This window comes from Perca flavescens, chromosome 8, assembly GCF_004354835.1.
Source record: "Perca flavescens isolate YP-PL-M2 chromosome 8, PFLA_1.0, whole genome shotgun sequence".
Lineage (NCBI taxonomy): Eukaryota > Metazoa > Chordata > Actinopteri > Perciformes > Percidae > Perca > Perca flavescens.
This window is the reverse complement of record NC_041338.1, coordinates 13,603,537-13,618,740: the sequence shown is the minus strand read 5'-3', so window position 1 is coordinate 13,618,740 and position 15,204 is coordinate 13,603,537. Positions and strand designations below refer to the sequence as shown.

At 39.0% G+C, this 15,204-nt stretch overlaps 1 protein-coding gene across 1 annotated transcript in view; it reads right to left on the bottom strand.

Moving 5' to 3' along the window:
• Nucleotides 1-15,204, bottom strand: part of abcc8 (ATP-binding cassette, sub-family C (CFTR/MRP), member 8) — a 72,923-nt gene that overhangs the window by 23,388 nt on the left and 34,331 nt on the right. Inside the window, exons 11-17 of the mRNA XM_028584666.1 lie at nucleotides 14,789-14,829; nucleotides 14,078-14,223; nucleotides 9,867-9,981; nucleotides 9,485-9,604; nucleotides 8,102-8,174; nucleotides 7,893-7,998; nucleotides 2,163-2,195 (exon numbers count right to left, since the gene is read on the bottom strand). Coding sequence (XP_028440467.1) covers nucleotides 2,163-2,195; nucleotides 7,893-7,998; nucleotides 8,102-8,174; nucleotides 9,485-9,604; nucleotides 9,867-9,981; nucleotides 14,078-14,223; nucleotides 14,789-14,829 — 634 coding nt within the window. The remainder of the gene's footprint in view (nucleotides 1-2,162; nucleotides 2,196-7,892; nucleotides 7,999-8,101; nucleotides 8,175-9,484; nucleotides 9,605-9,866; nucleotides 9,982-14,077; nucleotides 14,224-14,788; nucleotides 14,830-15,204) is intronic.

Below are 15,204 nucleotides of genomic sequence, written 5' to 3'. Positions count from 1 at the left end.
TGAACACATCTATCATTAGCTGAGATCTTGTCCTTCCTAAAAATAACGCCACCCCCCTCCCCATTTTTCTTCCTGTAATTTGCTGATATGGAAATCAACCCGTTTGGACTCTGACTCATTCAGTTCTCAGAGGATCTGATTCCTCTGGTTGAGATTAGTACGTCAACACGGGGTCTGTGGCTGATGGGATGTTTGTTGCTGTTTGCTGGTATCCTGTTCATCTAGCGTATGTCTCTCTCTCTAAGCTGCACTATAACTGTAAAGGCAGGGTGTTCAAGGTGAGAAAAGAATGATTTGTGTGCACTTGCTTAAACACTGTACATACACTAAACTTGTGCAACTGTATTTCTTCATCAGAATGTGTTCCAGAATTATCAAATAAACATAAAGACTGATGTGACTTTCTGGGGAAATAAGAAGATTGAATGAAGTTCAATGAAGTGAGCTGATTTCTTTCCTCCGTTTCTTTCCGTTTTTACTGGCTGGTATGTTTTTGAGCAAGCCAATTTGATCCTGAGAGGACACAAAGACTCATTAAGATGGTCTCTGGGTTGAGGTGACACACACACTACGTCCCATCCTTCCTTCCTGACTAGGCAGCAGTGTCCCTTATCTTTTCCGAAGATTTTACTTATCTCGCAATCAACAGTTCCAGAGCAGAGACAGGGTGAGCTAAAAATACTAAAGTCCCCAGTAAAATTTCCAGTTAGCTGGGGATTTGTTTTCTCAACTGCAATTACTTAGATGATGAATACTCTGGATGACGAATTTGATAACTTTAGTAACAAACAACACATAGTTAGAAATTATTTAAAAGGTGCAGTAGGTAAGACTTATAAAACTAACTTTCTGACCCTATGTTCCAGTAGAACTACATCAACAGGTAATTAAAAAAAATTGAATTACTTAAAAAAAAGATCCGGCTCTTCTGGCACCACCTACAGCCTGTAGTGCGATTTGCAAAAATCCATCACTACCTGTTCAGATGCACCAATCAAGGCCAGGGGGGGTGTCTAACTGCATGTCAATCACTGCTCGTGCACACGCATTTATTCTCCCTTGTGGGGGGAGGGGCTTAGGAGACCGTTTTGGGCTTTAGCAGAAAGGGGGGAGGGACTGAGAAGTTGTCAATGTTCAAATTTTGTTCAAAGTCCTGGATCTTCACAATCCTACCTACAGCAAGGAAGTAGGCTTTTCCTTTTAGTGTTATGTAGCCCTGAAAGTTTAATGTGGCCAACACCACTATAAAAATATGATATATTATGTTAAGTTTTAAATTGTCATGCTTCAGATTTATTATATATTTATTGTGTTTCATGCTAGTTATTGTTTTGTTTTGTGTACTGGTATATATATATATATATATATATATATATATAAGTACGATTTCTATATATTGTTTTATGACAAAATCTAACCCTGAGTGCTTTTCTATATATAATCTGAGCTCTGAAATGACTTAGGTGAAAAAATGAAAATGATCATCCCAAGTAACATGATATTGTTCATGGGGTGAGGTACTTACAAATTCAGTATTTTGTTTACACTGCGCCCAGACTATAAAAAAACCAACATAATGTCCTATACTGTTATTCACCAGACACTTCCGTTGACACTCACACGTAAAGCATAACACTATCAATAGACTTACAGAGCTAAAAGTTTCCTATATTGTCAGTGTCCGGTTAGACAGAAACAGCCAATGATAAGACGCTGTCAAATGCTCTGTTGACATACTGTTGGCAAACACAGGCCGACATGGATGCCACCCATTAACCATTGTGTGTGTGTGTGTGTGTGTGTGTGTGCGTGCTAAAACAACATTTGCATTAGCTAAACCAGTCACAATTATGAAATGTCAACAGAGCTGTATTTATAAGAGGGATTTACAGTCTCCACTCCACTATTGGTCATGTACAACAGCTAAATCAAATGTCTTTCTTTCTCTCATCAAAAATAGTGTACTGCAGTGCATTTGCACTTTGGCTACAAAGGCTACAAATATTTTGAACGTATTTGATTCATACTAACTTTTGTCCTCAATCTCAGATCTTCATGCAGGTTTAAAATGGTCATTTAAGGCAGAACTAAAAAATATATGATAGCATTGGTTGATGTTTGGGTGCTTGGGCTTTTTTTGTCCTGTTTACTCTCTGACTTACCTTTCATCTCCCTCAGACTCCAGGTTTGGCAGGCTGCAGAAAATAGAAAAAAATATAAATAAATATATATATATATATATATATATATATATATATATATAATATATATATACTGTATATAAGTGGAAGTATATCAAACAATTCTGCAATAGTTCCTCATCAAAAGTTATAAAAAATACAGGGAATACTCCCAACCTGGTTATGCAATTTGTAACAGCCCTAAAACTCCCATAAACTCTTATTTTTAGAATAATGAAATGTCTCAAAGTGTACACACATACAGTATACACACACACATGCACATAACAATTCACATTCAGACTCCTAGTTCTAAAATTCATTAAGATCTTATTGGCTGTTTGGAGCTTTGCACATGCTCAGTAGAAGCTGCGGTGTATTTTTAGGTTTGCCAATTTGACACCTCTCTTGTTCTGAGAAGGTGACTCTGAAGAAGGTTCACAGTTCACTGCAGCAGCTGTTAGGAAGTAAACTGGTGACTGACATTTAAGAAGCTCTGACATGCAACAAACATGTTAAACACTGCTGTGTGTACTGACTGTGTAAAATAAAATAACATTGAAGGGAATGTTGTACATCTAGGCCGGAGGTGTTGAGCGGAATTTAAGACCTATAAATGACAGAACAAATATGTTTGCGATGTATTTAAACAAAATATATTTTTTTAAACAACACAGAAGTGAACAGATGTGACAGGAGACGCCAATAATCCACAGTGGCTCATACAGTGAACCTCATCTACAACATGAATTGGTATCACAACTTTTTACAACTTAAAAAAAACTATTTTAAAATGTCACATGTAAAACAAATATCACATATGGGCAATGTGGAAAATGAATACTTTTTAAGAAGAAGAGTTTAAAACATAAAAATCAACATTTCAAATATAAAATTGACTTTCTTTTAGGGGGATGGAGATTTCTTCAATTATCAGGGCTAAACTGTGCACTTTCTAACAACTCCCAATGAAAATGCCCCTTGAGAAAATTACCTCATCAGACCTCATTACCTAACAACACTTGAAAGACACTGAAGTCTGAATGGACAGCCAATTGTCTTAATCCTGCCGAAATCGTAAAAACAGGGCAATCATGCCGGAGTTGATGACTTACAGCTTTTATCTCTGAGTGAAGCACCGAGGGCTATTTTCCCCTGATGTCTATCAACACCTTTAGGATGAAAGGTCACGTTAGAGGAGAATTCATGAGGGAGTCGTACAGGACAGTTTCTATCAGCAGCGAGAAATTCAAGTCTAATCATCAAAGCCAGGCTAAGGAACTTCCTTCAGTTTCTAACTGTCCTAAATTAACTTAAATGTCCATCATTAAAACTGTAATTCCCCTAATGATGACAGGGAGTAATGGTGCATGTTGATTGTGACGACCACGCCTGAGGATGCCGCCCTATTTGTCAACACCCATTCATTTTAGTCTCTTAAAGAAGGCTTTTTCTTCCCTTGCTTTTGTGTTTTTCAGTCCAACAGCTGACACCCAGCTACAAACAATATACTTTATAATGAAGTGCTCGTTTCAGGCTGGGGTCAGCTAGTTGATGTGTTGCAGGTAATTACATCAGCAGGTTTGAGGTCCCAACCTCGTTATCCAACTGGCTTTGCTGCCCAGTTTTGAGACTCTCGACCTCACTGCACACAACATATCCAACCTGCACGGAGACCGTTACATGTTCATTGCATTATTTATAGCATTGCATTATTTATAGCCACCATGGGGTTATGTTTGACACTTAAGCTTGCTACAGAGGCGCTTTAACGACTCTGGATAATTTCTCAACTGTGCAAAAGGTGTAAGCCACCCTTGGCACGTGTATGTCAACTGATGTATGTTTCAATGTCATGTTGTATGTGTAATGTATCTTTTGCTTGCTGCAGCAATTTTTCCCACTCAGGACAAATCATAAATTGACTGGACATTAGATAGAAATAGTTTTTACCAACACAGAAATACCAGACACTCCCTCACACTCTGTGCCATATTTGGAGTGGGAGAGGGGCAACGAGAGCGAAAGGGAGCAGGTGGGTTAGGAGGAGTGGTGGGGTTAGGGGGGGTCCCACTGATGGAAATGACAGGTTGTGTTTGTAAAATATGGTGTTGGTAAACACGTCATCCCCCCAAAGAAACATGCCGCCCTCCATGACTTGTAATTTGATCGAATAACAGGTTTTATTCATCAGAAACTGCTCAAGCAAGCACATATTTCAGTATAGAGACACTAAAAGCATAAAGCACAACTTGTTCCTGATGATGTTGTCATACTGCTGCCTTATCATTGTATAGATTGTTATGTCCTTTTCCTGCAATGTTAGATACAGCCCTAAGCTCAGAGAAAAGAAAAGAAGTGGCACTACACTGACGAGAAAGCAGTCCGAAAAAAACTTATTACACTCATAAACACTTATAAACACTCATTACCATTTGAGATTGAAAGTTTATTCTTGATCTTGGGAACCAGTAGTTGACCGAATAGTCGACCTTGTGCTGAGAGTGTTTTGTCAACTGCTGTTTCCATAGGTCAATTTCAATTTCAACAGTGCTCAGAAAAAGGAAATTCCGTGAAAACTGGGCAACTCCATGCGTTGAGGAAGATCATCAACCTAGCTCTTGAATGCTTGCCAAGAAAAGTAGTGGGATTGATAATAACGCATAAATAACACTAAATGTTAAATAATGAGTCTGCTTTTTCAAGTAACTGAAGTAGTTCATATAAGTTGATTATATAAAGACATGGAGCATGGTTAGCTCAGGCTGAAGATATAAACACCATCAGCTATTAAGTTACAGCTGACTCTCAGAGCCACCAATCATCGTCACACGCGTCAATGAGACCTCATCTTCATAAATGTTACGAGATTGCTCAATCTTCTCATTAGTCATGCTCTTCATTCCTGTCAGGCACATGCTGCAATTTTATTGCCTTTTGCTTTATGTGCATTTCTTATCTCAGTGACTTGTATCTGCTGGTTACCCCCGCCGATACAACTTTACATTGTATATCTCTAAATGTTGCTGACTAAAACACAGCACAACAATAACAACAACAACATAGTGAAAACATAAGGACAAACTCATCTTAATGTGTCTGAATGTATTCAGGAGGGCAAAATCTAAATGACAGCTCCTTAGTCTCTCCCTGGGACACGTGATAAGTGAGAGGGTTGGGCACCCGGCAGGGTGTACAATCCAATCTAATATCTGAGGCGGTGCCAGCTTGGCCCTGGCATTGGGACAGAAGGAGGAACTGTGTGTGACTGAGTGTGTGTGTGTGTGTGGCTGCCAGGGACACTGTGATAATCAAGTGGGGGGGAACTAAACTTTGTTGACAAGTGGAGACCAATAGCGGCGCTATCCTGGGGAGGTGACGAGATACTCAGATGCAGGAGATAGGGGCTAATGACTCCCAGAATGCATCGGGTGGGATATGAGTATTTCAGCTGAGCTTTTTCAAATGTGCTCTGTTTTTCTCGATCCACTGGGTTTAGTTTTGCTGAAACTTCTAACTGGCCATTCACATTCTGCTGCAAGATTAGACTCCAACGTGCTCCCTTTGTGTTGGTCTGCTGTCTTAACTAATCAGTGGATTTCCATTTGTTTAACTAAACAAAAACCTATCAGAGGAGAGAAATTATTTAGTGCAACAGTACACACAAATAATCACCGCCACAGCTACACATTGTACTGAACCATCCACATAACACAATGAAAAGAAACTGAAATGCAGGAGATTACATTCCTGTGAGTGTCCTTACAATGTGAAGTACTACAGGGACATTTCATTCATTCATTGCGCAGTGGTTTTGCAGTATCAGCTCTATTTCACTGACTTACAAATTCATTTATGTTACATTGCCATGTCGTGGTAAAAGGTCTGATTTTGATGGTTATTGCATTGCCTTGTCAGGACGTAGAATCTATTGCTGCAAGAAAATGCATAAATAAAAGCTCCCTGACAGACCAATTACCGGACACGAGTCCAAGTGCCAAACAGACTGGGAGGGTGGAGATTTTCTTGAGAAAAAGAATATTGACCAGAGTGCTCTGGGTCTCCATGAATGTAATTCTTTTCAAATTAACCTTTCACCTCTGGATTGGATTTAATTTCAAGAATGAATTGTGTAACATACAGTACATGGATTTCCCTGACAGCACATGCATCCTATTGCTTTGTAATTGAATGAACTGTTGTATTTCTGGTAGAATTTTCAGAACACACCATGTAGTTGTTAAGATTAGACAAGGAGTCAATTTAGGTAACATTAGGGTTACTTCCAGGTCAGAGGTTAGGGGCCAAGATGTTCTGTTGGACCATTCTCCATTTCTAAGCCTGTCCTGTGGGCATGCAGAAATGTATGTGTGTCTCCAGAGTTGAGGGAGTCGAAGCAGCTGCGTGATAAGGGAATGTTGTTTTCCGGGACCTTCTTCTTTGAATGTCAAACGGGCCACACACACACACCTTACTTACAAACACACACTCGCAGATAGCCTATTCCCTTGAGAGAGCTAGACTCGACTGAGGTATTTGCACAACAAAATCTATGTAATGGTGCCATCAATATATTTGCATAACCCAAACTTGATACCTTCAACATGAGATAAATACTTCATGGAAATACACAGATCCTTTAGAATAACACTATACAACACCATATTGTGGTCCAATCCATTGTGTAGTGCTACATCCTACAATAAGTCTCCTCGATCAAGATTTCATTAAATTCTTCTGTGTAAGTCAAAGTCTCCTAAACTTTTTCACATATCCATACCAGTATAGATACTGTTATGTTAATGGGGTCAGCACTTCCCTGTTGAAGGAAAACCCTCAAACGCACAGTGTCATTTCATTTAGGATGAGGAGATACTTAATCACAGTAAGTGGCATCAGCGCTACCAACATCAACTGACTCCAACTGGTCCAGAACGCAGCCGCCCGCCTCATCACCCGCTCCAAATCCTGGCACCACATCACTCCAGTCCTAAAACAACTCCGCTGGCTTCCTATCTCCCACCGGATCACCTACAAAATCCTGGTCCTCATCTACAAAGCCCTCCACCATCTGGCCCCCTCATACCTCACTGACCTCCTCTCCCCATACCAACCCTCACGGTCCCTCAGATCCACCTCAGCAGGTCTCCTCTGCATCCACAAGTCCAACCGCCGCAGTTTTGGGGACAGAGCCTTCTCCAGGGCAGCTCCCAGGCTCTGGAACTCCCTCCCCTAAGAGATCCGCACCTCTGAGTCCCTCACCATCTTCCAGTCCTGCCTCAAGACCCATCTCTTCACCTCTGCCTATCCATAGCCCTACACCCCATCGTTTTTTATTTGTGCCTGAATCTTGTTTTGTTTTGTTTTTCATTGTTTTTATTATCTACCTGCCCTGTAAAGCAACTGTGAGTTCATGAAAAGCGCTATATAAATTCAATTTATTATTATTATTATTAAATATCAGATACTAGGTCAAAGAATAATCAGCGTCATACTTCAGCACCCATCTAGCAATAATCGCAATTATTTTCACACAGGACTATGTTTTCTTTATTTCATTACTGTAAAGCTACCTCTGTACCTCTCAGTCTGTCAGACTGATGAGGCAACAGGAAACTCAATCATTCAAATGCAAAAAAAGTGATTCAAACATTTGAACTAAAGTATCCAAGTGGATTGACACAGACAGCAAACAGCAAACTGGAAACTGACCTGTTCCAGGTGACTGTTCCTGACACTTTCTGCATCTCTCCCAGCGCTGCCAGCAGCAGAGACGATTTTCCACAACCCACCTGGCCCACAATCATAGTCAGCTTACCTGAGAGGTTTGAGAGGCAATGCATTAAACAGGTGCGTAGGGAAACTGGATGAAGAAATAAATAAGCAGAGGCAGAGTGTACATCACACTGCCTGACGCTTACCAAAAGGAATCTTGATGTCCACATTAGAAAGTGTTGGTGGTCCATCGGTCCAGGTGAAATAACCGCTAGTTATCTGAGGAGAGCATAGCACAGACTCATTCAGATGTCTCTTTCACAACTAAACAGTAAACATGTCATCCATCCATAATGCTGTAAAGTGACAGTGAAGCAATAAGAAGTAAATGTAACCTCTTTCTTATTCACTTGATCCAGGGGAAGGAGGACACTGGTGTTATTCATTTTTTATGGAGGCAAATCACTGCAGTTTGAAATTTTCCAGAGCTAGACATAGAGCTAATTTTCTTACATTTTAATGGAATTCCAATCAACAGCAACCCAGATATTAATAACAAATGTCAAAAGTGCAAATCAGTGCAACTGTGAAAACTGCCATGCCCAGAAATTAGATGCATCATTCCAAGTTTTATCAAAATGTGTCATCTTGTGACAGCCAATTAGTCTGCCCTTCCTGTCTTAGGCCCCAGCCTGCTCTATATAATCATCATCTCTCTCTCCTCCAGGTCTGTAGGCTAGCAGTCTATTTAAAAAAAAAGAAGCTAGCGTTCATCCCCTCCCTAAAAAACCCTCTCTCGACCCGCCCAGTTTGAAAACTATAGGCCAATCTCCAAACTGCCCTTCATTTCGAAAGTTCTTGAAAAAACTGTTGCTGACCAACTTTCGCCAAAAACATAGTATGGAGACCGCATTATTAATGAGGTACTCACACTTGGCCCAGTTGCCTTGAACCGTGCCTGAGCAAGATTGTCCCCACACCGTCCGCCCGGGCACGGTACACGAAAGGAACCAGACTTTTAGGCTTGGGATTTTAAGATGCTGTGGCCGAGATTAGTTTGATACATAAAAATAGTCACAGTATATACTGTTTATAACATTATTTAGATGTTAACTAAGGTCTGATACTTCTTTTTAGGTCCAAAACCAAAACCCAATTGCAGATTTGTTTTTGAAATGTTTGTTTCAAACCCATGACATACGATATGTAAGGTTTTATTTGCTTTTTGGTTCAATTTGCATTTCTAAATACATTAAATGTAATTACCCAAATTACCTGAAGCTGTCAGTGTATTTATTAACACACTCTGACTATACACCTCTCTGTTTTCAGGCTCTCTTTTGATTGGAATAATTTGCCATAACTTTGTTTGAATGATTGGAAAAATAGCAAAGGGTTGACAACCTGACAGGAACTGATTATAGATTTTTGTCCCTCGTGCAAAGAAATCTCTAAAGGTCTTAACAAAATGACTGACCTTAAACAAAAGGAAAAATGTACACAATTGTAAAGGCCGCTCTAACTGCTACATCACCACCCCAATGTTAATAAAACCTGGAGGAATCACTCTGTCCTTTTGTCTGTCTCACCTTGATACAGATGTCTTGGTCCACCTCCTGGTAGGGTCTGTCGCCCTCGTGGTCCCCCTGTGAGCTGTAGTTGTTCCAGTCGTCCCTCGGAGGGCGCTTCCGGTTCACCACCTTCAGCGGCTGGAGGTGGCGGGACGAAGAGGAGGAGGAGGATGAAGGGAAAGATTTAGAGGGTTTCTAGGGGAGAGTTGTATAACATCAGGCACAAAGGACAAAGGGGTAAATGGTGATATTAATAGGTGGACGATAAGGTGGAGGAAGAAAACAACAGTCACAGTAAAGTGAGACAGCCTGGATGCAGCAGAAGGGAAGATTGTAAGTATCCAACTAGTTTACTGTCTAAATTTAGCCGACCCAAAATCACGTGTTTACATGTACTTACCACAGCCTGGTATCTATTTTGGTTGTGATTGCTGGAGCCAGAGGTTACCATTGCTCTGGGCTCCTGTTCGTCTCCAATCTCATCACTTGAGAAAAACTCGCTGAGCTTCTGAACACTGATTAAACAGAGAGAAACAGAGAAACCAAGTCATTTGAGAAAGTAAAATGAAGCAGTATTCGAAACATACTGTTGATGGGTCACTAATGCTGTATTTAATTAGTGGAGCAGACACCCACAAGCAACATCGACTTTGAAAGAGCTCACTTTCCTTCAGGTAAAAACAATATCATCATATCATTCAGTGAAACAGATTGAAAAATCTATGGAACATGATTCACTAACAATGAGCTTTATCTTTAATGTATCTCCCTGTCACACACACACACACACACACACACACACACACACACACACACACACACACACACACACACACACACACACACACACACACACCTCTACATCTCAGAGTTAAATCACTTATCTTCTACTTCACTACCTAAATGAATACAAATGCTTCCCCTAAATCGAATTACTAAATCTGTGCTTAATGTCAGATCTGACACCGGGACTCATTTCCTTCAATTTGCTCATCTATGTACAGTATCCACATGTCTCATGGATTAAGACATTCAGTGTATAGTAGAGAAGTTCAGGTAACATGCCACAGTGAACCCTGTGTGTTACAGCAAATGCATTGCAATAGTGACATTGGTATGATGTATATTATGTGATGATGTGTTGTGTTACAATGTGTATGTATTGACTCTTGAAACACAATGACTTTGCATTTACAATATTAGGCTATTTTGTATTTAATTATACTGTATTTAATCAGTGAAACAGACACCCACAAGCCACATTAACTTTGCAAGAGCTCACTTTCGTTCATGTCAAAATAACAGCATCCCTGCTGTCATATTCACTGAAACAGATTGAAAAATCTATGGATGAGCTTTATCTTTAATGTTTCTCCCTGTGTCACACACACACACACACACACACACACACACACACACACACACACACACACACACACACACACACACACACACACACACACACACACACACACATCTCTATATCTCTGAGTTAAATCACTTATATTCTACTTCACTACCTAAATGAATACAAATGCTTCCCTGGGTATCTAAATCGAATTACTAAATCTGTGCTTAATGTCAGATCTGACACCGGGACTCATTTCCTTCAATTTGCTCATCTAGGTATCCATATGTGTCATGGATTAAGACATTCAGTATATAGTAGAGAAGTGCAGGTGAACCCTGTGTGTTAGAGCAAATACATTCTAACATAATTTTTTTTCTTTTTATGACATTATCTATCCCATTAACAATATAAAGATATTATCTTTAAAGTGCACATGAAACATCTGATAGGTCTATGGGCTGACTACCAAAGATTTTCTCTGTTGCATTTTGTTTACTACAAATCCTTAAGATAAACATTCTATAAACCTTGAAGAAAAATTATTCTTTGTTTTAATCTAAGTATATAAAACTGGTTTACTTCTACATCATAGTATAGGCAGATATAGGGGTGTGCAAGTGTATGTGTGCGTGTATATGTGCCTACATTTACGCACCTATATGTATTTTGAGGTTTGAAAACATGTGTATGTGTTTGTGTGATGACCATGAAACCGTCATTCAAATTACACATAAAAAAAGAAAAAAAAAGAACAGAAAAGGACCACAAAAAATAAGAAAAACCTACACAGAAAAATTAGGTTCCATCTGTACCACCCCACGACAGGGTGATATCTCAAGGTGACTGTTGTTATGAACATCTTTAAGATCAGGGTGTCAGCCAACAATGTAAGCATGTACATACCCTATTTTATCAGCATGTAACAGATAGCCCCCCCCCCTTTCATTTCTAACTTTATACCTTTATACCTATCCATATTTCCTACAAAATTAGTATATAAGAACTCAATATATCTTATCTATTTCATTGCTCATAATTCTATCAAATTTTTCCATATTTTAACTGTTTCTACCCCTTGTCCCTCACCCCCATTCCCTTCCTCTCAAATAAAATAAACTACAATCAATAATCAATTATACTTTAGAAAATCTAACTTATACAGATGGTGAGGTATTTTTACTTTCCCCTTATCCCCCTCTATCTCTCCCTTTCCCCTCCCTCTCCCCCTCCCTCCCCTTCCCTCCCCCACCTTTCCCTCCCTCTCCTGTAAAACCCTGCTAACTTCAAAACCATATCAAATACTCTAAACTTAAACAGTTATAAAACATAAAATCATACCATAACCACAACTTAATAATCTTCAATTGTATTTCCACGTAACTCACATTAGTACCTTCATACCTCAAGTTTACACCTCATACCTTTTTCTCTCTGCGGTCTGTGCAGTGGAGTTTCGGACCATTAATCATGTCCCTGTTGTCCCAACAAGTGTTCATCTTTGCTGTTGTCCATTAGGTTAAACTACCTCTTAATGTGCCTTTTCAAAGTCTCATTATGTAGTTACAGAGAGGGGTGGTGGAAAAAAAAAAAAAAAAAAAAAAAAAAGAGAAAGAGAATGAGAGCGAGAAAAGAAAAGAAAAGAAAAAAAATAAACAAAGAAGGCCGTCTCCAATTCATTAATCCACATGCTTTAGCATCTTCCTCTGCCTGCATTGTATAAGCCTTTCTCCTTGTAGGGTTTTTTTTTTTTTTTTTTTAATTATATTGTTTCTTGTTTTGTTTTTCTAGTTTTGTTTCTTTCTTTATGGGTTTCTTTTTGTGTTATTAAATAATATAAGACTGTAAAAAATTGAATTGCAAAAGGAAAAAATATGTAACAACATGTGATTGGATATGAAAAGCACTACAATAAAGTAATAAAAAAAAAAAAGAGACATTTTCTCGTGTTGAGGTGTGAAGATGAACTGAATCTACACTGTAAGTTTTTTTTGTTCTTGGTGTCCTATAAAGTGTGTCAGATCACACAGTCCCAAAATAGACATATCCGTGGATCACAGGCAGCTTCCACATTCAGGGAAAGAAAAGCCCCTCTGGTTAAAATATGGTGCGTACACCAGCACAGTTGAATTAGCATGTCTCCTAAAGGTCCATATAGATATGATCCCCACCCATCCTGCCCTTTCAAGACATAAGGATAGGGATGATGGGATTTAAACTGGCATGCTCTCCTTGCCTGTACAGTCTCAAGGAAAAGAGTTCTGCTTCATTGACTTAATGAGGCAGGTAGAGATTATGCTTCAAGAAGGAGTAAATAACCAAGAGTTTGCACCCAAATGTTAAAAATGACAGTTTCTTCTAATTTTCCTAATGTCTAATTATACATGGAAAGTGAACACTCTCTTGCAGCTTAGGCCAACCCTTTTGATGTTTTTCCCTTCAATATTGAAGCAGAAATTACCCAACAGTGCAGTATGTTTCTAATGTGGTTTTTACTGAACACCAAACCTTTAGGTGGGATGTCTACTGTACACTGCTTTCCCATTTTCTTTCAAGTGCTCTTGTTTTTTTGTGCAAATTATTGTAATTGTTTTCTATCTAAAATGTATCAAGACATCTTGAGCAGTAGAAAACTCCTCCCCGCAGATATAAGCATGTGAGCTAAAAAAAAAGGGTTGATCATTTGTCTCTGCATTGCCCTACATAGATCTGTAAAAATATAAGAAGTGAACCTACATAAACTGCATCACTCAATATAATAAGCAAAGCAGCATACATATGGCGAGTTACTGACTTGTGCAGCATCAAGCCTAATCACAAGACGTCTTGACTGCCAAACTAATTGTGAAGCTAAATGCTAAAATAATTAGGCACAATGTCTCACTCAGAGACACTTAAAACAGAAAATTGAGGCACTTTGTTACATGAACAAAAGCTGATCCGATAAAGCAGCTGATCCACCTACTGCAGAAAAAGGTCAAGTGTTTCCTTTAATCATGTTGCTTTTCACTAATTTGTTTACTGTCATTCGTGTTGTTGCATTGTCCACGTGACTAGACATTTTCTAACCAATAAACATAAAAAACTATTTTATCTGGTGCTATAATTATGAAACTGTAGTCTTTGTCATTTATTTTTTCAAAAAAGAAGATAAGCTGCATGAAGGTGATAAATCTGACATTGAACTCTACTGTAAAAATATTTAAAAAAAAGAAAATACATATATATATATATATATAAATATATATATTTTAGTTTCTCACCTAACAAGAGCCTTGACAGTGGAGCGCACCACACTGGAGAGCAGGAAGAGGGGGGTGACCAGGATGTGAAAGAGGGACAGAGAAGCAAAGGCCACAGCTGGGGACAGATCAGCGTCCTCGGAGATGTGAACGTGAACCACAAACGTCTGCAGGATGAGAGGAAGGAGATAATGGCCGAGGTTAGTCTCAACAGCATGGATTTAGATCTTTAAACCGTTGACTGGCTGATAGTCATTCATGGCCTGTTGAAGTTGAAACATGATCAAAGAGAAACTGAAGTCATTCTCTGTACTGGCTGTCAGCATCAAGTTGCTGTAGAACTTGAGGAGAAGTTGAGGAGCACGGTGAAATCAAATCAAAGTTATATCACTAGTCTACGTCTGTCGTTTACAATTGTCCTTCTCCTTGCTATCTGTCTGATTTTTCCAATTTGTCACCTCTCAAGTCTACAACCATGAAGGACTTCTATAAATACAGACAGTATTCAGTGGTGTGCTGTCAGGGAGTCCTCCACTGTGTCACTGTGAAATGTCACTGCCACTCTCTGTCTCTGCTCTGTCCTTCACACAGGGCGAAAGTAAACAGGATTCTCTCTGCTCAGTAGTTACTGGCTCTGTTTATAACTAGACACAACTATAAGCACATTGAGCAAAGTAGTTTGGATCATTTACACTTAGGTGAACTAATGGTAGAGCTAGAATTTAAACTCACCGTCAACACAGCTGCGATGGGAATGGCTGCATTCATGAAAACTGAAAGTAGGAAAAAAAAACAGACATGAGGATATGAAGGCATCTTTCAGAACTTTACCCAGTGAAAATAAACAATGTAAAGTACATTTTTAGTTGCTATTTAATTACTATTTTTGACTTGTTTTATTGCTACTGTACATTGATTTTTCTCAACAACAAAAAATCCATGTTAATTCACAAATATTTTGGTGGGTCATTTAAAATGAATGATTATGTGGTTATGTACAGTGTGGGAGGAGAGCATAAAAAAAAATTGGGATTCATAAAAAACATTCGAAACCAATTAAACTAACTCAAAAATGCATCACTTGTGGTGTGCTGTGGGACCAACGGTCTCCAAGTTCATGCTGGGTAATAAATTAAGGACGTTTGTTG